We start from the raw sequence: 25,682 nt of genomic DNA, 5'->3' as shown, positions 1-25,682 counted from the left end.
TCTTTTCTGTTACTGGTAGGTGTTGCAGAACTGCTTCATTACACTCCACCAATGAACTTCCTGCGTGGCAAAGAGAGGCACCGGGCAGTTCTTGCCGCGTTGAGACAGCATCTGAAGAAGGTGAACTACCATAACTTTGACACACTGTTGGAAGCATTCAGACATTATGACAAGGTTAGTGTCATACTTATACACTAAAAGTGTATGTCTTCAAATCTGTGTGATTGTTCATATGTCTGTACCAGAAATACTGGACGAGGGGAGCTTAAGTCCTAGCACTATTAGTTGAGTTCATAAATCTGAGAAGGACTTGTATGTTATGATAGAAACAGAGAGAGAACGTGCATGTTATGATAGAGAGAGCACTTGTATGTTATAAAAGAAACAGAAAGAGGACTTGTATGTTAGGATAGAGAGTGAGCACTTGTATGTTATAAAAGAAACAGAGAGGACTTTTATGTTATGATAGAGCGAGAGGACGTGTATGTTATGATAGAGAGAGAGAGAGAGAGAGAGAGGACTTGTATGTTATGAAAGAAACAGAGGACATGCATGTTATGATAGAGAGAGCACTTGTATGTTATAAAAGAAACAGAGAGAGGACTTGTATGTTAGGATAGAGAGAGAGCACTTGTATGTTATAAAAAAAACAGAGAGGACTTTTATGTTATGATAGAGCGAGAGGACGTGTATGTTATGATTGAGAGAGACATAGGACTTGTATGTTATGAAGGAAACAGAGTGAAGTTGCATGTTATGATAGAGAGAGAGAGAGAGAGAGAGAGAGCACTTGTATGTTATGATAGAGAGAGAGAGAGAGGACTTGTATGTTATGAAAGAAACAGAGAACTTGCATGTTATGATAGAGAGAGAAAGGACTTGTATTTTATGAGGGAAGCAGAGGAAAGTTGCATGTTATGATAGAGATAGAGATAGGACTTGTATGTTATGATAGAGAGAGGGGACTTGTATGTTATGAAAGAAACAGATAGAACTTGCATGTTATGAGAGAGAGAGAGCGAGAGAGAGAGAGGAAATGTATGTTATGACAGAGAGAGAGAGGACTTGTATGTTATGATAGAGCGAGAGGACTTGTATGTTATGACAGAGAGAGAGAGAGGACGTGTATGTTATGATAGAGAGAGAGAGGACTTGTATGTTATGATAGAGAGAGGACTTGTATGTTATTAAAGAAACAGAGAGAGAACTTGCATGTTATGATAGAGAGAGAGAGAGGACATGCATGTTATGACAGAGAGAGAGAGAGAGGACATGCATGTTATGACAGAGAGAGAGAGAGGACTTGTATGTTATGATAGAGCGAGAGGACTTGTATGTTATGACAGAGAGAGAGAGGACATGTATGTTATGATAGAGAGAGAGAGAGACGACATGCATGTTATGACAGAGAGAGAGAGAGAGGACTTGTATTTTATGATAGAGCGAGAGGACTTGTATGTTATGACAGAGAGAGAGAGGACGTGTATGTTATCAAATAAACAGAAAGAGGACTTGTATTTTATGCTAGAGAGAGGACTTGTATCTTATGAAAGAAACAGAGAGAAGACTTGTATGTTATGATAGAGAGAGTACTTGTTCGTTATGAAATAAACAGAAAGAGAACTTGTATGTTATGCTAGAGAGAGGACGTGTATGTTATGAAAGAAACAGAGAGAGGACTTGTATGTTATGTTAGAGAGAGAGCACTTGTATGTTATAAAAGAAACCCAGAGAGGACTTATATGTTATGATAGAGAGAGAATACTTGTATGTTATGAAATAAACAGAAAGAGGACTTGTATGTTATGATAGAGAGAGAGAGAGAGAGAGAGGACTTGTATGTCATGATAGAAAGAGAGAGAGAGGACGTGTATGTCATGATAGAAAGAGAGAGAAAGGGCGTGTATGTTATGATAAAGAGAGAGAGGAATTGTATGTTATGACAAAGAGAGAGAGAGAGAGAGAGAGTGGACTTCAGGGTTATGACAGAGAGACAGAGAGGACTTGTATGTTATGAGAAAGAGAGAATGTTTATGTTATGAAAGAAACAGAGAGAGAACTTGCATGTTATGACAGAGAGAGAAAGGACTTGTATGTTATGATGGAGAGAGCGGACTTGTATGTTATGACAGAGAGAGAGGACCTGCATGTTATGAAAGAAACAGAGAGAGAACATGCATATTATGCTAGAGAGAGAGAGAGAGAGAGAGAGTGTTAGACCTGTCAGCCCTTTGGGTGGTCCCTCCTCATCATTATTTATTTTGTCCCACTTTTGCCTCAAACCCTGTTAGTATTTTTCCTTTTTGGGAACCACCAGACTTTTTAGTGTTGATGCAGGGTCAGGGAGCCATTTTCCCTACCCCTGGAACTTCTGTCTGAGGGCCTGAAACACAAAATGGTGGCCACCCATTGTCACCTGAGACATAGCTGGAACCTACTAGTACCTTCCAGAACATTCTAGAACCCTGTGACAGTGTCAGGCAGGTTTAGAATGTTGGGAAGCCAGCTCAGAGTTGGCAGTTGGAGTAGGCAGTTGGCACCTGACTGGAGAGGAGAGAGGGCAGAGAAACAGAAGGAGGAAGGAGTAAGGCAGCAGGGGTGGAAACTTGTGCCTGGAGTGGGGTCCAGAAACCCACCCTTGATACTAGTCCCTACTGACCAAGCCCAGCCTAAAGCCCTGTGTGGGTTAAAGACCAGAAAATCATCTAAAGGACCTGAACAGCCGGAACAGGCCTTAAAGGAGAAGAACAGCAAGTTCCTGACCTGTTTGGTGGAATCCTCCTGGAGACCCGACGTCGAGAAGCCTGGAGACCTGGAGCCCGAGGTGGAGAAGCGGCGCTGACAGAAGGCAGACGTCGTACCCGGAGCCGCTAGAGGTCGAGTGAGGGCGCCGACGGAGGTCGTGGAGAGACACCGGAGGTCGAGTAGAAGTCACCTGAGGTCGAGGTGAGGCGTCGACGGGGGAGTGAAGTCCGCCCTCCGGAGTCGCCGGAAGCTGAAGCAAAGCGCGCAGGAGGTCGGGAGTGGAGGTCGCACTCCGGAGTCGCCTGAGGTCGAGGCGAAGCGCGCAGGAGGTCGGGAGTGGAGATCGCACTCCGGAGTCGCCCGGAAGCAGGGGAACCGTGACCCTGTGACGCCGGAACACGACATCGAGCCGAGGCCGCCCAGCGACATCAATCCGGAGCCGCCTCACGGCATCGACCCGGCGTCAGGTAAAGCAGATCGACGCAACATCGAACCGAGGCCGGCCCGCGACATCGAATCGGAGCCGCCTCACGGCATCGACACGGTGTCAAGTGGAACAGATCGACGCGACATCGAACCGGAGCCGCCCAGCGATGTCGACCCGGCGCCGAGCGGAGCCGATCTTCGTGAAAAGGGCAGTAAGTGGTAGAAAGGGCATTTGAGGCCCTGTGGAGCCCTAAAAGACCATTCTTGGGGCTAGAGGGGTGTTAGGACCAACCTGAGAGTGCTAGGGGGTGAACTGAGACTGGTGCAGGGACCTGTGTGAGGGACTGTGTAATTGGAAGAATCAGAACCTTAGGTTTCCCTCATTCTACCTCAGCTTAGGCCCCAGCCTTGACCACTCTAGGTGGGACATCCCCAGGCCACCCCAGTGACCATAAGCTGTACTTGGGCATGGTAAAATCAATCTACCTCATAAATGTGATCTGATTTGCAATTGTTTGATTGCTTATATTATTTATTGAAGGTGTCTTATTTATTGTCTGACCGTATTTATTCCTGCCTTGTATTTATTGTCTGACAGTATTTATTTGCCCTATGTAATTATCGCACCTCTATTTATTCCTTGTGTATTTATGACCTAATCCTATTTATTGCACCTGCAAAGTGTTATTATTTAATTGACCTGCTATTTCTGAAGAAAATCCTTTTGTATTGTATTTGTGTCATAACCCTGCAACTAAGAGAAAAATTAAGATAAACACAAAGAGATTCTTTCATAAATTTTTACGGTGTAGAGTCGTTTTTTGGAACGGAGGAACGCATGGTTATTGTGAGGGTGTGACGTACGCTTAACACGGTGCCTGACCCCCGACCGCTCGAGCCAAGCTACCCCTTGTGTTGGGAAAAACCGGGTGACTGCTAACCCGGTTGCCCGGGGTTTTCTAACATAATTGGTGTTCAGCGGTGGGATAGAGCTGTGCTTGCGTCCACTCGACAATAACTGTGGGTAGTCCATAGGCCTACACCGGGAGTTTTCTCAAAGCGGACTTCCTAATTCTGAGTTTTGTTTTTTCCAAATTTACTCTGGTGGTGGAAGGAGGTATTACAAAAGGTACCCCCCTGCATAGCTTCTGTAAACACCTGTCTTCTATTCTGAGTGGGCAAAATGGAGTTTGTGTTGGAAGATTTGGAAACTTACACTGTGGCCCAACTCAGAGAGTTTTGTCAGCGAGAGGGGGTGTATTGTCCCCCAGGTGCCAAGAAGGCTGAACTCCAGACCAGCTTGAGGGCTTGGGGGAGGCCCGACGGGAAGGTAAGGCTGAGCAGGAGGACAGGGATGGAGAGCCTGTTAGCGAGGGGGCTGGGTTGTACCAACCTGAGGTGGGGAACCTGTTAGCGGGGCCCAGAACACTTTCCAGGAAGGGCAGCACTGTCTCTAGCGGTGGCTTATCTGAAGCAGAGTTAACGGACCGGAGGGAGAAAAGACAGCTCACATGGGAGTTGGCAAAGCTGGAGAAAGAGAAGGAGGGACAGAGGATGGCTCACGAGTTGAGGCTGAGGGAAATAGATCTCCAGATCCTACAAGTCGGGGCACACACTGTTCCTAATGGTGGCAGCAAAGACAAAGAAATCATCAGGGAACCCAAACCCTATCTGCCAAAGGACATAGTAGCTAGCTATAGTGCAGGGGATGATATTGCCAAGTGGCTAGCGGCCTATGAGGTCTCTTTAAGGGCCCATGGGGTGCCAGAGAAGTACTGGGGAGGGGGATTGTACAAATACATGCCTCCAGCTGGTAGGGATGCATTATTGGCCCTAGAGCAGGATGAGCAGACCCACTACCCCACCATGAAAGTGGCGCTCGTAAGAAAGTTTGGACTAACACCCGAGAAGTACAGACAGAAGTTCCGGGGTAGCCACAAACTGGGCACACAGAATTGGGTGGATTTCCTGGACTATGCAAAGAAGGCATTAGAGGGATGGATTCAAGGCAGTGAGGTGAGGGACTACGAGGGGTTGTTTGATTTAATGTTGAAGGAACACCTGCTCGAAAAATGTTTCCCTGAACTGCGTCAACACCTGGTGGATAGCAAGCTGACCAATCCCCGGAAGCTTGCTGAGGAGGCGGACATTTGGGCTAGTACCCGGGTGTCCACAAGGGGGACTGGAGGGGATACTCAAAAGGCCGGATAGGGCGCCCCCCAGAAGAAAGAGGGAGGGGAAAAGAAAAAGGAGTTCTCTAAAGGCCCCCAAAATAACTTCCAAGGAAAGGGAACAGGATTCACCCCTAGGGCTAACCCACCCAGAAACCCTAATCCTGGCCAGAGTCAGCAGCCAAGGGTTGTCCATTGCTACGAGTGCGGTGGTGTCGGACACTATAAGGGAGATGTGAAGTGCCCGAAAAGACCACCCCCTCCCAGCGGAGGAAAGGCCCCCGGAGTAGCTAGTGTAGTGCTCGGGGAGGAGATGCCCTTAACTAAGGGGAGGGAGTGGGCGGGTGTCACTTTAGTGTCCCTGGGAGAACAGGAGATGGTTCCTAAGATCCAGGTGCCCGCAAATACCATAAAGTATGGGCAGTGGGTCACCATCAACGGCCAAAGAGGGGAGGCTCTGAGAGACACAGGAGCCAGTATGACTATGGTACGTAGCCAACTGGTGTCTCCAGAGCAGGTAATTCCCGATGTACTCCACCCAGCCGCGATGGCTGACAGCAGAACCGGCCACTATCCGGTGGCCGAGGTTCCCTTTGAATGGGAGGGGGTTGCAGGTTCACTTCGAGTTGCCGTAAGCCCTGCCGTGCCGGTCGATTGTCTACTGGGGAATGACATGGAGCACAATGCTTGGAAGGAGGTGGAATACCGGACTCATGCTGAGATGCTGGGTACACCTGACTGGGCCTGTGTTAGCACAGGGTCCGCGACTACCCGGAGAGGGAGTTTGTTTCGACTGGAGCTTGGAACAAAGGCACAGCCGGCTGCCGACCAAGGGAAGAACCGAGGACAGGAGGAGCCTGCCTCGGCATCCGCGCCCCGTGTGACGGATAGGCCACCGGAGGTGGTGGACCAGGAGTCCGCGGTGGGGGATGTTACCAAGCTGGAGGACCAACCCATCCCGGCCGAGTGGCACGTGGAGGGAGGGCCGACCAGGGAGGAATTCTGCAAGGGCCAGAGGGAGTGCCCTACCCTTGAGGGACTGAGGCGACAGGCCAAAGCCCAGGCAGCAGGGAATGTTGAGGGGAACTACAACCTTTACTGGGAGGATGGCCTCCTCTACAGTGAACCCAAGGCACCCCTACATGGATCGTCACGAGCCTTAGTAGACCCTCAACGTTACCGAGCCTTCCTACTGGAATTGGCTCACGAGATCCCCTTGGCAGGACACCTGGGGCAAGACAAGACCTTCGCCCGTCTTGTCCCACACTTTTATTGGCCTCAAATGAAAGTGTCGTCCGACACCTACTGCCGGACATGTGTGTCTTGCCAAGCCAGTGGGAAAACAGGGGTGAAGCTGAAAGCTCCCCTGGAACCACTTCCTGTCGTTAGCACCCCCTTTGAAAGGGTGGGCATCGACATTGTGGGTCCATTAGATCCGCCTACTACAGCTGGTCACAGGTTTATCCTGGTTCTGGTGGATCATGCCACACGGTACCCAGAGGCTATACCTCTAAGGACCATTACAGCACCTGTTGTGGCTAGGGCCCTGATGGGAATCTTTACCCGAGTGGGTTTTCCCAAGGAAGTTGTGTCCGACAGGGGGACCAACTTCATGTCAGCATACATGCGGGCCATGTGGAAGGAGTGTGGAGTGACCTACCGGTTCACAACTCCTTACCACCCCCAGACCAATGGTCTGGTGGAGAGGTTTAACAAAACCTTGAAAGGCATGATTAGAAGCCTGCCTGAAAGCCTGCGGAGGAAATGGGACGTCCTCCTACCCTGTCTATTGTTTTCCTACAGGGAAGTGCCACAGAAGGGAGTGGGCTTCAGCCCCTTCGAGCTTTTGTATGGGCACCCTGTGCGTGGACCTCTCAGCCTGGTGAGAGACGGATGGGAAAGAACTCCCAGAAAGCTTCCCCAGGACGTGGTGAGCTACATGCTGGCCTTCCGAAGCCAAATGGCTAAGTTGTGGAAGCAAGCTTCTGACAACTTGGAGGCCAGCCAAGCAGTAATGAAGGCGTGGTATGACCACAACGCTCACCCGGTGGAATTGGAGCCTGGCCAGAAGGTGTGGGTGATCGAACCAGGAGAGCTTAGCGCCCTCCAGGATCGCTGGTCAGGATCCTTTGAGGTATTGGAGAAGAAGGGTAAGGCTACCTACTTGGTGGATCTTAAGACCCCTCGTCAGCCCCTACGGGTGCTGCATGCCAACCGCCTCAAACCCCACCACGAGAGGCCCGAAGTCATTTTGATGATGGTGACTGACGGAGCAGAGGACGTGGAAAGCGAGCCTCTCCCCGATTTGTTCGCGTCTCAAGAGAAGGATGGGTCGGTGGAGGGAGTGATTCTCTCCCCATCTCTAACTCCTGAACAGCAGGAGGACTGCCGCCAGGTCCTGGGACAGTACTCTTCGTTGTTCTCCCTTGTTCCGGGTAGGACTCACCTGTGCGTCCATGATGTGGACACAGGAGACAGCCCACCTGTGAAGTCCAAGATCTACCGGATGTCAGACAAGGTGAAGGCCAGCATTCACAGTGAAGTCATTAAGATGCTGGAGCTAGGAGTGATCGAACCTTCCAGCAGCCCCTGGTCCAGTCCGGTGGTGCTAGTACCAAAAGCCGCACCACCGGGTGCCCAACCGGAACTGAGGTTCTGTGTGGACTACCGGGGACTGAACTCAGTAACCAAGACTGATGCTCATCCGATCCCAAGGGCGGATGAATTGATTGACCGGCTGGGAGCTGCCCAATATCTAAGTACCTTTGACCTCACTTCTGGGTACTGGCAGATCTCTCTGACTGACGGAGCTAGGGAAAGGTCAGCCTTCTCCACGCCCAAAGGCCACTACCAGTTCTGTGTGATGCCCTTTGGGCTCAAGAACGCACCTGCCACGTTTCAGCGTCTGGTGAACCAGATCCTCACTGGAATGGAGAGTTTCTCTGCTGCTTATCTGGATGACATAGCCGTCTTCAGTAACAGCTGGGAGGATCACTTGCGTCACCTGCAAGCTGTTCTCCAGGCCCTGAGACAAGCTGGTTTAACGATAAAGGCCAGCAAGTGCCAGATCGGGCAGGGGTCGGTAGTGTACCTTGGACACTTGGTGGGTAGGGGAGCGGTGCAACCCCTCCAGGCGAAGATCGAGGCCATCATGGCCTGGAAACCCCCCAAGACTCAGACTGAGGTCCGAGCTTTTCTGGGCCTCACCGGATATTACCGCCGCTTCGTGAAGGGATACGGTACCATTGTGGCCCCCCTCACGGAGCTTACGTCCAAGAAACAACCTCGACGGGTAGTCTGGACGGAGGCTTGTCAGCAGGCCTTTGTAAAACTGAAGCAAGCCATGTGCGAGGCCCCGGTCCTACGAGCCCCAGACTTTTCCAAGGAGTTCATTGTCCAGACGGATGCATCAGAACATGGCATTGGGGCAGTGTTATCGCAACTCAATGAAGAGGGTCTGGATCAACCCGTGGTCTTCCTATCCCGGAGACTACTTCCCAGGGAACAGAAGTGGAGTGCAATAGAGCGTGAAGCCTTTGCAGTGGTATGGGCTCTGAAGAAGCTGCGGCCATACCTGTTTGGCACGCACTTCCTAGTTCAGACCGACCACAGACCCCTTCGTTGGCTGATGCAGATGAAGGGGGAGAATCCCAAGTTGCTAAGGTGGTCTATCTCCCTACAGGGAATGGACTTTCAGGTGGAACATCGGCCTGGAGTGGACCACGCCAATGCAGACGGTCTCTCAAGGTATTTCCGCCTTAGTGATGAGAACTCCCAAGGGGTTGGGTAGCTCTCCCCACTTTCAGCTGGGGGGGACGCGTGTTAGACCTGTCAGCCCTTTGGGTGGTCCCTCCTCCTCATTATTTATTTTGTCCCACTTTTGCCTCAAACCCTGTTAGTATTTTTCCTTTTTGGGAACCACCAGACTTTTTAGTGTTGATGCAGGGTCAGGGAGCCATTTTCCCTACCCCTGGAACTTCTGTCTGAGGGCCTGAAACACAAAATGGTGGCCACCCATTGTCACCTGAGACATAGCTGGAACCTACTAGTACCTTCCAGAACATTCTAGAACCCTGTGACAGTGTCAGGCAGGTTTAGAATGTTGGGAAGCCAGCTCAGAGTTGGCAGTTGGAGTAGGCAGTTGGCACCTGACTGGAGAGGAGAGAGGACAGAGAAACAGAAGGAGGAAGGAGTAAGGCAGCAGGGGTGGAAACTTGTGCCTGGAGTGGGGTCCAGAAACCCACCCTTGATACTAGTCCCTACTGACCAAGCCCAGCCTAAAGCCCTGTGTGGGATAAAGACCAGAAAATCATCTTAAGGACCTGAACAGCCGGAACAGGCCTTAAAGGAGAAGAACAGCAAGTTCCTGACCTGTTTGGTGGAATCCTCCTGGAGACCCGACGTCGAGAAGCCTGGAGACCTGGAGCCCGAGGTGGAGAAGCGGCGCTGACAGAAGGCAGACGTCGTACCCGGAGCCGCTAGAGGTCGAGTGAGGGTGCCGACGGAGGTCGTGGAGAGACACCGGAGGTCGAGTAGAAGTCACCTGAGGTCGAGGTGAGGTGTCGACGGGGGAGTGAAGTCCGCCCTCTGGAGTCGCCGGAAGCTGAAGCAAAGCGCGCAGGAGGTCGGGAGTGGAGGTCCCACTCCGGAGTCGCCTGAGGTCGAGGCGAAGCGCGCAGGAGGTCGGGAGTGGAGATCGCACTCCGGAGTCGCCGGAACCCGAAGTGGAGCCGACGGAGGTCGGGAGTGGAGGTCGCACTCCGGAGTCGCCCGGAAGCGGGGGAACCGTGACCCTGTGACGCCGGAACACGACATCGAGCTAAGGCCGCCCAGCGACATCAATCCGGAGCCGCCTCACGGCATCGACCCGGCGTCAGGTAAAGCAGATCGACGCGACATCGAACCGAGGCCGGCCCGCGATATCGAATCGGAGCCGCCTCACGGCATCGACACGGCGTCAAGTGGAACAGATCGACGCGACATCGAACCGGAGCCGCCCAGCGACGTCGACCCGGCGCCGAGCGGAGCCGATCTTCGTGAAAAGGGCAGTAAGTGGTAGAAAGGGCATCTGAGGCCCTGTGGAGCCCTAAAAGACCATTCTTGGGGCTAGAGGGGTGTTAGGACCAACCTGAGAGTGCTAGGGGGTGAACTGAGACTGGTGCAGGGACCTGTGTGAGGGACTGTGTAATTGGAAGAATCAGAACCTTAGGTTTCCCTCATTCTACCTCAGCTTAGGCCCCAGCCTTGACCACTCTAGGTGGGACATCCCCAGGCCACCCCAGTGACCATAAGCTGTACTTGGGCATGGTAAAATCAATCTACCTCATAAATGTGATCTGATTTGCAATTGTTTGATTGCTTATATTATTTATTGAAGGTGTCTTATTTATTGTCTGACCGTATTTATTCCTGCCTTGTATTTATTGTCTGACAGTATTTATTTGCCCTATGTAATTATCGCACCTCTATTTATTCCTTGTGTATTTATGACCTAATCCTATTTATTGCACCTGCAAAGTGTTATTATTTAATTGACCTGCTATTTCTGAAGAAAATCCTTTTGTATTGTATTTGTGTCATAACCCTGCAACTAAGAGAAAAATTAAGATAAACACAAAGAGATTCTTTCATAAATTTTTACGGTGTAGAGTCGTTTTTGGAACGGATGAACGCATGGTTATTGTGAGGGTGTGACGTACGCTTAACACGGTGCCTGACCCCCGACCGCTCGAGCCAAGCTACCCCTTGTGTTGGGAAAAACCGGGTGACTGCTAACCCGGTTGCCCGGGGTTTTCTAACAGAGAGGACTTGTATGTTATGAAAGAAACAGATAGAGAACTTGCATGTTATGATAGAGAGAGAGGACTTGTATGTTATGAAATAAACAGGGAGAGGACTTGTATGTTATGCTAGAGAGGGAGGACTTTTATGTTATGAAAGAAACAGAGAGAGGAAGTGTATGTTATGATAGAGAAGGAGGACTTGAAAGTTATGAATAGAGAGAAGGGACTTGCATGTTATGATAGTGTGAGAGAGCTTGCATGTTATGATAGAAAAGAGTGAGGGGTTGTTGGTTATGATAGAGAGAGAGAGAGGACTTGGTGTTACAATAGACAAAGAGAGAGGACTTGCGTGTTATGACAGAGAGAGAAGCCTTACATGTTAGGATTGTGAGAGAGGACTTGCATGTTATGATAGAGAGATGACTTATATGTAATGATAGAGAGAGAGAGAGAGAGGGGACTTGTATGTTGTGATAGAGAGAGATGACCTGTATTGTATGATAGAGAGAGGACATGCATGTTATTATGGAGAGAGAGAGGACATGTATGTTATAAGCGAGATAGAGGACTTGCATGTTTTGACAGTGAGAGAGAAGTTGCATTTTATGATTGAGAGAGAGGAGTTGCATGTTTTGTTAGGGAGAGAAGCCTTGCATGTTAGGATAGCGAGAGGAGTTGCATGTTATGATAGCGAGAGAGAGAGGACTTGTTTGTTATGATAGAGAGAGGACTTGCATGTTATGATAGAGAGAGCTCTTGTATGTTATGATAGTGAGAGAAGCTTTACATGTTATGATAGGGAGGAAAGCCTTGCATGTTAGGATAGTGAGAGAGGACATGTATGTTATGATACAGAGAGAGGACTTGTATGTTATGATAGAGAGAGGACTTGTATGTTATGATAGTGAGAGAAGGTTTACATGTTCCTATTATTTTTATTTAGCTTATAAAGCGCCTGGTTACTCCAGCGGAGTGTCCCCGCGCTAGAACACCATCAGAACCCCAACAACTGACCTAAGCTAGCAACCTTCCTACGTCTCTGACTGCCTAGCAGTGAAAGTAGAGGTACTACTTCTGTCCTCCATGCGGGTGTCGGAAAAGCCAAGTTTTTAATTTTATTCGGAACAGAGTCTCCGATACACACATTCGTAGATCCACAGGCAGATCATTCCATGCCTTAGCCGCACCCTGGGCACAGTCACTTTGGTTGTGCCCAACGATCTCAGGTTCCCAGCAGGCCGATATGCAGTGAGATGGGGGAGCAAAAATCTCGGCCCCTTCTGATTAAGGATCCTATGGCCAAAGCATAGGGCCTTAAAAGTAACTCTGGCCTGTATAGGGAGCCAATGAAGGTTCATCAAAGCTTTCCCTACCGATGCCTGCCTGGGGATATTCAGAATCAGCCGAGCTGCCTCATTCTGGACCTTCTGCAAGATGTTCAAATTTCTGGCAGTCACCCCTAGGTAGAATATGTTAAAATAGTCAAGGTGATATGTAACAAGGGCCTATACAATCGTTCTTTTAGCATCAGGTAGAAGTAGGTCCACGATTTTTCGTAGTGTTTTTAAGAATGCCGAAGCAGGCTCCAGCCACTGCGGATATCTGCTCTGAAAAAGACAGATTGTCATCGAACCATACTCCCAAATTCTTGACCATAGCTTTCGGGACTGGAGTAAGTCCCAGTTCCTCCGGCCACCATAGCTATGATGTTATGATAAAGAGAGAGGACTTACATGTTATGATAGCTAGAGAGGACTTACACATTATGATAGGGAGAGAAGCCTTGCATGTTAGGATAGTGAGAGAGGACTTGTATGTTTTGATAGGGAGACAGGATTTGCATGTTAAGATGGAGAGTGAGGACTTGTATGTTATGATACAGAGAGAGAGGACTTGAAACCTATGAATAGAGAGAGGGGTCTTGCATGTTATCATAGAGAGAGAGGACTTGCATGTTATGAGAGCGAGAGAGAGGTCTTGTATGTTATGATAGAGAGAGAGGACGTGCATGTTATCATAGAGATACAGGAAATGAAACTTATGATAGAGAAAGGATTTGGATGTGATAGCATATCATGGATACACATCAGCAAAAATGTACCTTTGCAAAATATACATGAGTTTACTAATTTCAATATTAGTGTGAGTCCCACAGGTTGATCATTGATCCTGGCACAAGTGATACAGGGTCAACGCCTGTCTCCAGTGTCCACAGCAAACGAAAGGACCCTAGCGTGAACATTAAGGTATAGCGTAGATTGCAGTTTCCATGGGAGGTTGTTCCAGTGCAATGCTGCTAGGAAGGCCAAACCTCTCATTCTCAAGGGTGCACATTGGTATATATTGATAGATAATATAGAGACATAAGAGAGGAAGAAAAACATGTCATTGTGGAGAAGGTGGTCAGAGAACTGAAATGAAGTGATGATGTTCCCAAGGCAGATGGGGTGCTGCACCTATGACAAAGCCTTTCTGGACTCCTACTCATAGGGGTGATGGGGCATAGGGTGAAGATGTCTGACAGCAGTTTGATGCACAGGGGAGATGAAAGAATCTCTGCTGTTTTAAGGCATGAACAAAGTGTAAATGCCAAGGCTGAAGATTTAAGGGGGCCCTGGTAAAGTCAGAATGGTGTGCATAAAAAAGCAGATTCTTTTTACACATTTGACACATTTCTCAACAATATATTCTATCATGCAATGATGTGTGTGTACGTTGTAAAGAAAAAAACTGTGGCATTACCAGGAACAGTCCAACTAATGAACAGAGACAGGAGGTTAAGACAATCACATTTTCTATCCTTTCCTTCTTCTCTCAGCACCTTCACCGAAATGTAATGTCAATGCAGCCTTTGTTCCATAAACCAGATATGATACAGAGAAAGAGTGTAGCAGAGGCGAGGGAGCGCTGTATGAGAGACGAAAGGAGAGGACAAACCATGAGAGAGTGAGATGTTCAGACATATATTGGGTGGAGGCAAATACAGTGGTTGGTTCTGTGAAAAACAATAGAAAGTCTGTTGGCTAGTTTTTTCTTGTTACCATGTATGGCCTTTTCATTATGATAATCTGGAAGAAAATGTTAGAAATAGATTTAGGAAAATCTTTATAATTGTGTGACCCGTACAAGCCCTGCCACAGTCCCATCTAAACATTTTATGTGGCTGAACGTTCATACTCATCACTGCGTAGAGCTCTTCGGACTCATTGGCATGGTCCTCAGTCCTTCCCATCTAACAGACCCCCTTCTTTCCAACAGAAGGGAGATGGGAAGATAGACAAGGAGGAGCTGAATAAGGCGTGTATCCAGTTCGGCCTGGAGCTGCATCCTGACCTCATGGATGCTTTGGTTGAATACTGTGACGTGGACAAAGATGGGCTGATCAGCTTCATGGAGTTTGCCAACTTCTTGAACTGGAAAGACAATATGAGAATCGGGAAGCTGGAAGAGCAGATTTTAACCAGAGGTATGTGCTGCCTTTTATTGACAGCGTTTGTCAACCTGTGAGGTTGATGGTCTGGGGCTGGTGGACTGCCCCAGATGAAGCGGGTTTACTCTTGCTTCAGCACTTTTCAAGAATTCCCTCTCACTCACACAGGGCCTGATTCACAGTGGGCCTCCGCACTCATGGGGGAGGCTCCGCAGTTGAGACGGGGGCCCACAATTGTGGTGGGAGTTCTGCAATAAGAAAATGCAATGCAGAGGTCCTTCCATGACTGTGGGTCCTCCGCCAAGAGTGCGGGGCCTCCGCCACGAGTGCGGGGCCTCTTCCATGAGTGCGGGGCCTCTTCCATGAGTGCGGGGCCTCTTCCATGAGTGCGGGGCCTCTTCCATGAGTGTGGGGCCTCCACCACGAGTGCTGGGCCCTCCACCACAAGTACTCGCCACTGCCACGAGTACGGGGCCTCCACCACGAGTGCAGAGCCTCCACTACGAGTGCGGAGCCTCCACTACGAGTGCTGGGCCTCTGCTACGAGTGCTAGCCTCTGCTATGAGTGTGGTGCCTCCGCCATGAGTGCAGAGGCCCTTTGTGAATCGGACCCCCGGTGTTTCAGCAAGGAATGTCTTCATCAGTCAAAGATTCCAGCAAATGCCAAACCGAATGCTTTAGCCACTTAGACCTAGCCCTTCTCCGCGCTCATAGAGTGTCCACGCAGCGCTAGATGACTTTCACTCAGTAGGAGCCTCCTGACACAGCCCTTCTCCGCGCCCATAGGGTGTCCACGCAGCGCTATCTTACTGTTTCACTCAGTAGGAGCCTCTTTGACCCAGCCCTTCTCCGCGCTCGTAGTGTGTCCATGCAGCGATAACTGACTGTTTCACTCAGTAGGAGCTTCCTGACACAGCCCGTCTCCACGCTCTTAGAGTGTCCACGAAGTGCTAGCTCACTGTTTCAGTCAGTAAGAGCCTCCTTGACCCAGCTGAACTTCACGCTCATAGAGTGTCTGCGCAGCGCTAGCTGACAGTTACACTCAGTAAGAGCCTCCTTGACACAGCCCTTCTCCGCGCTCATAGTGTCCATGCAGCGCTAGCTGACTGTTTTACTCAGTAGGAGCCTCCTTGACCCAGCCCTTCTCCGCGCTCATAGAGTATCCATGCAGCGCTATCTTACTGTTTCCCTCAGTAAGAGCCTCCTTGACACAGCCCTTCTCTTCATTGAGTGTCCACGCAGCGCTAGCTGTTTCACTCAGAAAGAGCCTCCTTGACGCAGCCCTTCTCCGCGCTCATAGAGTGTCTGCGCAGCGCTAGCTGACTGTTTCACTCAGTAAGAACCTCCTTGACCCAGCCGTACTACACGCTCATAGAGTGTCCACGCAGCGCTATCTTACTGGTTCATTCAGTAGGAGCCTCTTTGACCCAGCCCTTCTCCGCGTTCATAGAGTGTCCACGAGGCGCTAGCTGACTGTTTCACTCAGTAAGAACCTCCTTGACCCAGCCGTACTCCACACTCATAGAGTGTCCTCGCAGCGCTACCTGACTGTTTCACTCAGTAGAAGCCTCTTTGACCCAGCCCTTCTCCGCGTTCATAGAGTGTCCACGAGGCGCTAGCTGACTGTTTTACTCAATAAAAGCCTCCTTGACCCAGCCCGTCTCCTCATAGAGTGTGCATGTAGCGCTAGCTGACTGTTTCACTCAGTAGGAGCCTCCTTGACCCAGCCGTTCTCCGCGCTCATAGAGTATCCATGCAGCGCTAGATGACTGTTTCACTCAGTAGGAGCCTCCTTAACCCAGCCCTCCTCCGCGCTCATAGAGTATCCATGCAGCGCTATCTTACTGTTTCACTCAGTAAGAGCCTCCTTGACCCAGCCCTTCTCCTCATTGAGTGTCCTCGCAGCGTTAGCTGACTGTTTCACTCAGTAAGAGCCTCCTTGACCCAGCCCTTCTCCACATAGAGTGTCAACGCAGCGCTACCTGACTGTTTCAATCAGTACGAGCATCCTGACACAGCCGTTCTCCGCGCCCATAGAGTGTCCTCGCAGTGCTAGCTGACTGTTTCACTCAATAAAAGCCTCCTTGACCCAGCCCTTCTCCTCATAGAGTGTCCATGTAGCGCTAGATGACTGTTTCACTCAGTAGGAGCCTCATGACACAGCCGTTCTCTGCGCTCATAGAGTGTCCACGCAGCGCTAGCTGACTGTTTCACTCAGTAAGACCCTCCTTGACCCAGCCCTCCTCCGCGCTCATAGTGTCCACGCAGCGCTAGCTGACTGTTTCACTCAGTAAGACCCTCCTTGACCCAGCCCTTCTCCGTGGTCATAGTGTCCACGCAGCACTAGCTGACTGTTTCAATCAGTAGGAGCCTCCTTGACCCAGCCGTACTCCACACTCATAGAGTGTCCACGCAGCGCTATCTTACTGGTTCATTCAGTAGGATCCTCTTTGACCCAGCTGTACTTCACGCTCATAGAGTGTCTGCGCAGCGCTAGCTGACTGTTACACTCAGTAAGAGCCTCCTTGACACAGCCCTTCTCCGCGCTCATAGTGTCCACTCAGCACTAGCTGACTGTTTTACTCAGTAGGAGCCTCCTTGACCCAGCCCTTCTCCTCATTGAGTGTCCACGCAGCGCTAGCTGTTTCACTCAGTAAGAGTCTCCTTGACCCAGCCCTTCTCCACGCTCATAGAGTGTCCTCGCAGCGCTAGCTGACTGTTTCACTCAGTAAGAACCTCCTTGACACAGCCCTTCTCCACGCTCTTAGAGTATCCACCCAGCGCTAGCTGACTGTTTCACTCAGTAAGAGCCTCCTTGACCCAGCCCTTCTCCACATAGAGTGTACTCGCAGCGCTAGCTGACTGTTTCACTCAGTAGGAGCCTCCTTGACCCAGCCGTACTCCACGCTCATAGAGTGTCCACGCAGTGCTATCTTACTGGTTCATTCAGTAGGAGCCTCTTTGACCCAGCCCTTCTCCGCGTTCATAGAGTGTCCATGAGGCGCTAGCTGACTGTTTCACTCAGTAAGAACCTCCTTGACCCAGCCGTACTCCACACTCATAGAGTGTCCTCGCAGCGCTACCTGACTGTTTCACTCAATAAAAGCCTCCTTGACCCAGCCCTTCTCCTCATAGAGTGTCCATGTAGCGCTAGCTGACTGTTTCACTCAGTAGGAGCCTCTTTGACCCAGCCCTTCTCCGCGTTCATAGAGTGTACACGCAGCGCTAACTGAATGTTTCACTCAATAAAAGCCTCCTTGACCCAGCCCTTCTCCTCATAGAGTGTCCATGTAGCGCTAGCTGACTGTTTCACTCAGTAGGAGCCTCCTTGACCCAGCCCTTCTCCTCATAGAGTGTCCATGTAGCGCTAGCTGACTGTTTCACTCAGTAGGAGCCTCCATGACCCAGCCGTTCTCCACGCTCATAGAGTGTCCATGCAGCGCTAACTGACTGTTTCACTCAGTAGGAGCCTCCATGAGCCAGCCGTTCTCCACGCTCATAGAGTGTCCACGCAGCGCTAGCTGACTGTTTCACTCAATAAAAGCCTCCTTGACCCAGCCCTTCTCCTCATAGAGTGTCCATGTAGCGCTAGCTGACTGTTTTACTCAGTAGGAGCCTCCATGACCCAGCCGTTCTCCACGCTCATAGAGTGTCCATGCAGCGCTAACTGACTGTTTCACTCAGTAGGAGCCTCCTGACCCAGCCGTTCTCCACGCTCATAGAGTGTCCACGCAGCGCTAACTGACTGTTTCACTCAGTAGGAGCCTCCTGACACAGCCCTTCTCCGCGCCCATAGGGTGTCCACGCAGCGCTATCTTACTGTTTCACTCAGTAGGAGCCTCTTTGACCCAGCCCTTCTCCGCGCTCGCAGGGTGTCCATGCAGCGCTAACTGACTGTTTCACTCAGTAGGTGCTTCCTGACACAGCCCGTCTCCACGCTCATAGAGTGTCCACGCAGCGCTAGATGCCTGTTTCACTCAGTAGGAGCCTCCTTGACCCAGCTGAACTTCACGCTCATAGAGTGTCTGCGCAGCGCTAGCTGACTGTTTCACTCAATAAGAGCCTCCTTGACCCAGCCCTTCTCCGCGCTCATAGAGTATCCATGCAGCGCTATCTGACTGTTTCACTCAGTAAGAGCCTCCATGACCCAGCTCTTCTCCTCATTGAGTGTCCACGCAGCGCTAGCGGTTTCACTCAGTAAGAGCCTCCTTGACCCAGCCCTTCTCACGCTTATAGAGTGTCCTCGCAGCGCTAGCTGACTGTTTCACTCAGTAAGAGCCTCCTTGACCCAGCCCTTCTCCACATAGAGTGTCAACGCAGCGCTACCTGACTGTTTCAATCAGTAGGAGCCTCTTTGACCCAGCCCTTCTCCGCGTTCATAGAGTGTCCACGAGGCGCTAGCTGACTGTTTCACTCAATAAAAGCCTCCTTGACCCAGCCCTTCTCCTCATAGAGTGTCCATGTAGCGCTAGCTGACTGTTTCACTCAGTAGGAGCCTCCTGACACAGCCCTTCTCCGCGCTCGTAGAGTGTCCACGCAGCGCTAGCTGACTGTTTCACTCAGTAAGACCCTCCATGACCCAGCCCTCCTCCGCGCTCATAGTGTCCACGCAGCGCTAGCTGACTGTTTCACTCAGTAAGACCCTCCATGACCCAGCCCTCCTCCGCGCTCATAGTGTCCACGCAGCGCTAGCTGACTGTTTCACTCAGTAGGAGCCTCCTTGACCCAGCCGTTCTCCACGCTCATAGAGTGTCCACGCAGCGCTATCTTACTGGTTCATTCAGTAGGAGCCTCTTTGACCCAGGCCTTCTCCGCGTTCATAGCGTGCCCACGAGGCGCTAGCTGACTATTTCACTCAGTAAGAACCTCCTTGAGACAGCCCTTCTCCACGCTCTTAGAGTGTCCACGAAGCGCTAACTGACTGTTTAACTCAGTGAGAGTCTCCTTGACCCACTCCTTCTCCACATAGAGTGTCCATGCAGTGCTATCTTACTAGTTCACTCAGTAGGAGCCTCCTTGACCCAGCCCTCCTCCGCGCTCATAGTGTCCATGCAGCGCTATCTCACTGGTGCACTCAGTAGGAGGCTCCTTGAGCCAGCCCTTCTCCGCGCCCATATAGTGTCCACGCAGCACTAGCTGACTGTTTCTCTCAGTAAGAGCCCATTTGACCCAGCCCTCTTCCACATAAAGTGTCCACGCAGCGCTAGCTGACTGTTTCACTCAGAGAGAGCTTCCTTGACCCAGCCCTCCTCCGCGCTCATAGTGTCCACGCAGCGCTAGCTGACTGTTTCACTCAGTAGGAGCCTCCTTGACCCAGCCCTTCTCCGTGCTCATAGAGTGTTCTCGCAGCGCTAGCTGACTGTTTCACTCAGTAGGAGCCTCCTTGACCCAGCCCTTCTCCGCTCTCATAGAGTGCCCACGCAGCGCTAGCTGACTGTTTCACTCAGTCGGAGTCTCCTTGACCCAGCCGTACTCCGCGCTCATAGAGTTACCCGGCATCGCTAGCTGACTGTTTCCCTCAGTAAGAGCCTCCTAGACACAGCCCTTCTCCACGCGGATAGTGTCATGCAGTGCTAGCTGACTGTTTCACTCAGTAAGAGCGTCCTTGATCTAGCCATTCTCCGCACCCATAGACTGTCCACGCAGCGCTATCTTACTGGTTCACTCAGTAGGAGCCTCCTTGACCCAGCCCTCCTCCGCGCTCATAGTGTCCACGCAGCGCTAGCTGACTGTTTCACTCAGTAGGAGCCTCCTTGACCCAGCCGTACGCCACGCTCATAGAGTGTCTTCGCAGCGCTACCTGACTGTTTCACTCAGTAGGAGCCTCCTTGACCCAGCCCTTCTCCGCTCTCATAGAGTGTCAACGCAGCGCTAGCTGACTGTTTCGCTCAGTCAGAGTCTCCTTGGCCTAGCCGTACTCCGCGCTCATAGAGTTACCCGGCATCGCTAGCTGACTGTTTCCCTCAGTAAGAGCCTCCTAGACACAGCCCTTCTCCACGCGCATAAAGTGTCCACGAAGCGCTAGCTGACTGTTTCACTCAGTAAGAGCCTCCTTGACCCAGCCCTTCTCCGCACTCATAGAGTGTCCACGCAGCGCTAGCTGACTGTTTCACTCAGTAAGAGCCTCCTTGACACAGTCCTTCTCCACATAGAGTGTCCATGTAGTGCTATGTGACTGTTTCACTCAGTGAGAGCCTCCTCGACCCAGCCCTTCTCCGTGGTCATAGTGTCCACGCAGCGCTAGCTGACTGTTTCACTCAGTAAGACCCTCCTTGACCCAGCCGTACTCCACGCTCATAGAGTGTCCACGCAGCGCTATCTTACTGGTTCATTCAGTAGGAGCCTCTTTGACCCAGCTGTACTTCACACTCATAGAGTGTCTGCGCAGCGCTAGCTGACTGTTACACTCAGTTAGAGCCTCCTTGACACAGCCCTTCTCCGCGCTCATAGTGTCCACGCAGCGCTAGCTGACTGTTTTACTCAGTAGGAGCCTCCTTGACCCAGCCCTTCTCTGCGCCCATAGAGTGTCCACGCAGCGCTAGCTGACTGTTTCACTCAGTAGGAGCCTCCTGACACAGCCCTTCTCCGCGCTCGTAGAGTGTTCACGCAGCACTAGCTGACTGTTTCACTCAGTAGGAGCCTCCTTGACCCAGCCCTCCTCCGCGCTCATAGTGTCCAGGCAGCGCTAGCTGAATGTTTCACTCAGTAGGAGCCTCCTTGACCCAGCCGTACTCCACACTCATAGAGTGTCCACGCAGCTCTATCTTACTGGTTCATTCAGTAGGATCCTCTTTGACCCAGCTTTACTTCACGCCCATAGAGTGCCCACGCAGCGCTAGCTGACTGTTTTACTCAGTAGGAGCCTCCTTGACCCAGCTGTTCTCTGCGCTCATAGAGTGTCTATGCAGCGCTATTTTACTGTTTCACTCAGTAGGAGCCTCCTTGACCCAGCCCTTCTCCTCACTGAGTGTCCACGCAGCGCTAGCTGTTTCACTCAGTAAGAGCCTCCTTGACCCAGCCCTTCTCCACGCTCATAGAGTGACCTCGCAGCACTAGCTGACTGTTTCACTCAGTAAGAGCCTCCTTGACACAGCCCTTCTCCACGCTCTTAGAGTGTTCACGAAGCGCTAGCTGACTGTTTCACTCAGTAGGAGCCTCTTTGACCCAGCCCTTCTCCTCGTTCATAGAGTGTCCATGAGGCGCTAGCTGACTGTTTCACTCAATAAAAGCCTCCTTGACCCAGCCCTTCTCCTCATAGAGTGTCCATGTAGCGCTAGCTGACTGTTTCACCCAGTAGGAGCCTCTTTGACCCAGCCCTTCTCAGCGTTCATAGAGTGTCCACGCAGCGCTATCTTACTGTTTCACTCAGTAGGAGCCTCTTTGACCCAGCCCTTCTCCGCGCTCGTAGAGTGTCCATGCAGCGCTAACTGACTGTTTCACTCAGTAGGAGCTTCCTGACACAGCCCGTCTCCACGCTCATAGAGTGTCCACGCAGCGCTAGATGACTGTTTCACTCAGTAGGAGCCTACTGACACAGCCCTTCTCCACACTCATAGAGTGTCTGCGCAGCGCTAGCTGAAAGTTACACTCAGTAAGAGCCTCCTTGACACAGCCCTTCTCCGCACTCATAGTGTCCACGCAGCGCTAGCTGACTGTTTTACTCAGTAGGAGCCTCCTTGACCCAGCCCTTCTCCGCGCCCATAGAGTGTCCATGCAGCGCTATCTTACTGTTTCACTCAGTAAGAGCCTCCATGACCCAGCCCTTCTCCTCATTGAGTGTCCACGCAGCGCTAGCGGTTTCACTCAGTAAGAGCCTCCTTGACCCAGCCCTTCTCACGCTTATAGAGTGTCAACGCAGCGCTACCTGACTGTTTCAATCAGTACGAGCATCCTGACACAGCCGTTCTCCGCGCCCATAGAGTGTCCTTGCAGCGCTAGCTGACTGTTTCACTCAATAAAAGCCTCCTTGACCCAGCCATTCTCCTCATAGAGTGTCCATGTAGCGCTAGATGACTGTTTCACTCAGTAGGAGCCTCATGACACAGCCGTTCTCTGCGCTCATAGAGTGTCCACGAGGCGCTAGCTGACTGTTTCACTCAATAAAAGCCTCCTTGACACAGCCCTTCTCCACATAGAGTGTCCATGTAGCGCTAGCTGACTGTTTCACTCAGTAGGAGCCTCCTTGAACCAGCCCTCCTCCGCGCTCATAGTGTCCACGCAGCGCAAGCTGACTGTTTCACTCAGTAGGAGCCTCCTTGACCCAGCCATACTCCACACTCATAGAGTGTCCACGCAGCGCTATCTTACTGGTTCATTCAGTAGGAGCCTCTTTGACCCAGGCCTTCTCCGCGTTCATAGCGTGCCCACGAGGCGCTAGCTGACTGTTTCACTCAATAAGAGCCTCCTTGACTGAGCCCTCCTCCGCGCTCATAGAATGTCCACGCAGCGCTAGCTGACTGTTTCACTCAGTAAGAACCTCCTTGAGACAGCCCTTCTCCACGCTCTTAGAGTGTCCACGAAGCGCTAACTGACTGTTTCACTCAGTGAGAGTCTCCTTGACCCACTCCTTCTCCACATAGAGTGTCCATGCAGTGCTATCTTACTGGTTCACTCAGTAGGAGCCTCCTTGACCCAGCCCTCCTCCGCGCTCATAGTGTCCACGCAGCGCTATCTCACTGGTGCACTCAGTAGGAGGCTCCTTGAGCCAGCCCTTCTCCGCGCCCATATAGTGTCCACGCAGCGCTAGCTGACTGTTTCTCTCAGTAAGAGCCCATTTGACCCAGCCCTCTTCCACATAAAGTGTCCACGCAGCGCTAGCTGACTGTTTCACTCAGAGAGAGCCTCCTTGACCCAGCCCTCCTCCGCGCCCATAGTGTCCACGCAGCGCTAGCTGACTGTTTCACTCAGTAGGAGCTTCCTTGACCCAGCCGTACTCCACGCTCATAGTGTGTCCACGCAGCGCTATCTTACTGGTTCATTCAGTAGGAGCCTCCTTGAGCCAGCCCTTCTCTGCGTCCATAGAGTGTCCACGCAGCGCCAGCTGACTGTTTCACTCAGTAAGAACCTCCTTGACCCAGCCCATCTCCACATAGAGTGTCAACGCAGCGCTACCTGACTGTTTCAATCAGTACGAGCATCCTGACACAGCCCTTCTCCGTGCCCATAGAGTGTCCACGAGGCGCTAGCTGACTGTTTCACTCAATAAAAGCCTCCTTGACACAGCCCTTCTCTACATAGAGTGTCCATGTAGCGCTAGCTGACTGTTTCACTCAGTAGGAGCCTCCTTGAACCAGCCCTCCTCCGCGCTCATAGTGTCCATGCAGCGCTAGCTGACTGTTTCACTCAGTAAGACCATCCTTGACCCAGCCCTCCTCCGCGCTCATAGTGTCCACGCAGCGCAAGCTGACTGTTTCACTCAGTAGGAGCCTCCTTGACCCAGCCATACTCCACACTCATAGAGTGTCCACGCAGCGCTATCTTACTGATTCATTCAGTAGGAGCCTCTTTGACCCAGGCCTTCTCCGCGCTCGTAGAGTGTCCATGCAGCGCTAACTGACTGTTTCACTCAGTAGGAGCTTCCTGACACAGCCCGTCTCCACGCTCATAGAGTGTCCACGCAGCGCTAGATGACTGTTTCACTCAGTAGGAGCCTACTGACACAGCCCTTCTCCACACTCATAGAGTGTCTGCGCAGCGCTAGCTGAAAGTTACACTCAGTAAGAGCCTCCTTGACACAGCCCTTCTCCGCACTCAGTGTCCACGCAGCGCTAGCTGACTGTTTTACTCAGTAGGAGCCTCCTTGACCCAGCCCTTCTCCGCGCCCATAGAGTGTCCATGCAGCGCTATCTTACTGTTTCACTCAGTAAGAGCCTCCATGACCCAGCCCTTCTCCTCATTGAGTGTCCACGCAGCGCTAGCGGTTTCACTCAGTAAGAGCCTCCTTGACCCAGCCCTTCTCACGCTTATAGAGTGTCAACGCAGCGCTACCTGACTGTTTCAATCAGTACGAGCATCCTGACACAGCCGTTCTCCGCGCCCATAGAGTGTCCTTGCAGCGCTAGCTGACTGTTTCACTCAATAAAAGCCTCCTTGACCCAGCCCTTCTCCTCATAGAGTGTCCATGTAGCGCTAGATGACTGTTTCACTCAGTAGGAGCCTCATGACACAGCCGTTCTCTGCGCTCATAGAGTGTCCACGAGGCGCTAGCTGACTGTTTCACTCAATAAAAGCCTCCTTGACACAGCCTTTCTCCACATAGAGTGTCCATGTAGCGCTAAATGACTGTTTCACTCAGTAGGAGCCTCATGACACAGCCGTTCTCTGCGCTCATAGAGTGTCCACGAGGCGCTAGCTGACTGTTTCACTCAATAAAAGCCTCCTTGACACAGCCCTTCTCCACATAGAGTGTCCATGTAGCGCTAGCTGACTGTTTCACTCAGTAGGAGCCTCCTTGAACCAGCCCTCCTCCGCGCTCATAGTGTCCACGCAGCGCTAGCTGACTGTTTCACTCAGTAAGACCATCCTTGACCCAGCCCTCCTCCGCGCTCATAGTGTCCACGCAGCGCAAGCTGACTGTTTCACTCAGTAGGAGCCTCCTTGACCCAGCCATACTCCACACTCATAGAGTGTCCACGCAGCGCTATCTTACTGGTTCATTCAGTAGGAGCCTCTTTGACCCAGGCCTTCTCCGCGTTCATAGCGTGCCCACGAGGCGCTAGCTGACTGTTTCACTCAATAAGAGCCTCCTTGACTGAGCCCTCCTCCGCGCTCATAGAATGTCCACGCAGCGCTAGCTGACTGTTTCACTCAGTAAGAACCTCCTTGAGACAGCCCTTCTCCACGCTCTTAGAGTGTCCACGAAGCGCTAACTGACTGTTTCACTCAGTGAGAGTCTCCTTGACCCACTCCTTCTCCACATAGAGTGTCCATGCAGTGCTATCTTACTGGTTCACTCAGTAGGAGCCTCCTTGACCCAGCCCTCCTCCGCGCTCATAGTGTCCACGCAGCGCTATCTCACTGGTGCACTCAGTAGGAGGCTCCTTGAGCCAGCCCTTCTCCGCGCCCATATAGTGTCCACGCAGCACTAGCTGACTGTTTCTCTCAGTAAGAGCCCATTTGACCCAGCCC

At 51.4% G+C, this 25,682-nt stretch overlaps 1 protein-coding gene across 2 annotated transcripts in view; it reads left to right on the top strand.

The window, feature by feature from the left end:
- Positions 1–25,682, top strand: part of EFHB (EF-hand domain family member B) — a 310,345-nt gene that overhangs the window by 227,813 nt on the left and 56,850 nt on the right. For both annotated transcript variants that reach the window (XM_085630456.1, XM_085630457.1), the window contains 2 exons: positions 20–174; positions 14,384–14,591. In XM_085630456.1, the coding sequence (XP_085486582.1) occupies positions 20–174; positions 14,384–14,591 (363 nt within the window). The remainder of the gene's footprint in view (positions 1–19; positions 175–14,383; positions 14,592–25,682) is intronic.

This window comes from Triturus cristatus, chromosome 10, assembly GCF_964204655.1.
Source record: "Triturus cristatus chromosome 10, aTriCri1.1, whole genome shotgun sequence".
Lineage (NCBI taxonomy): Eukaryota > Metazoa > Chordata > Amphibia > Caudata > Salamandridae > Triturus > Triturus cristatus.
The sequence above is the reverse complement of the archived record's forward strand: the minus strand, read 5'-3'. Positions and strand labels throughout refer to the sequence as shown.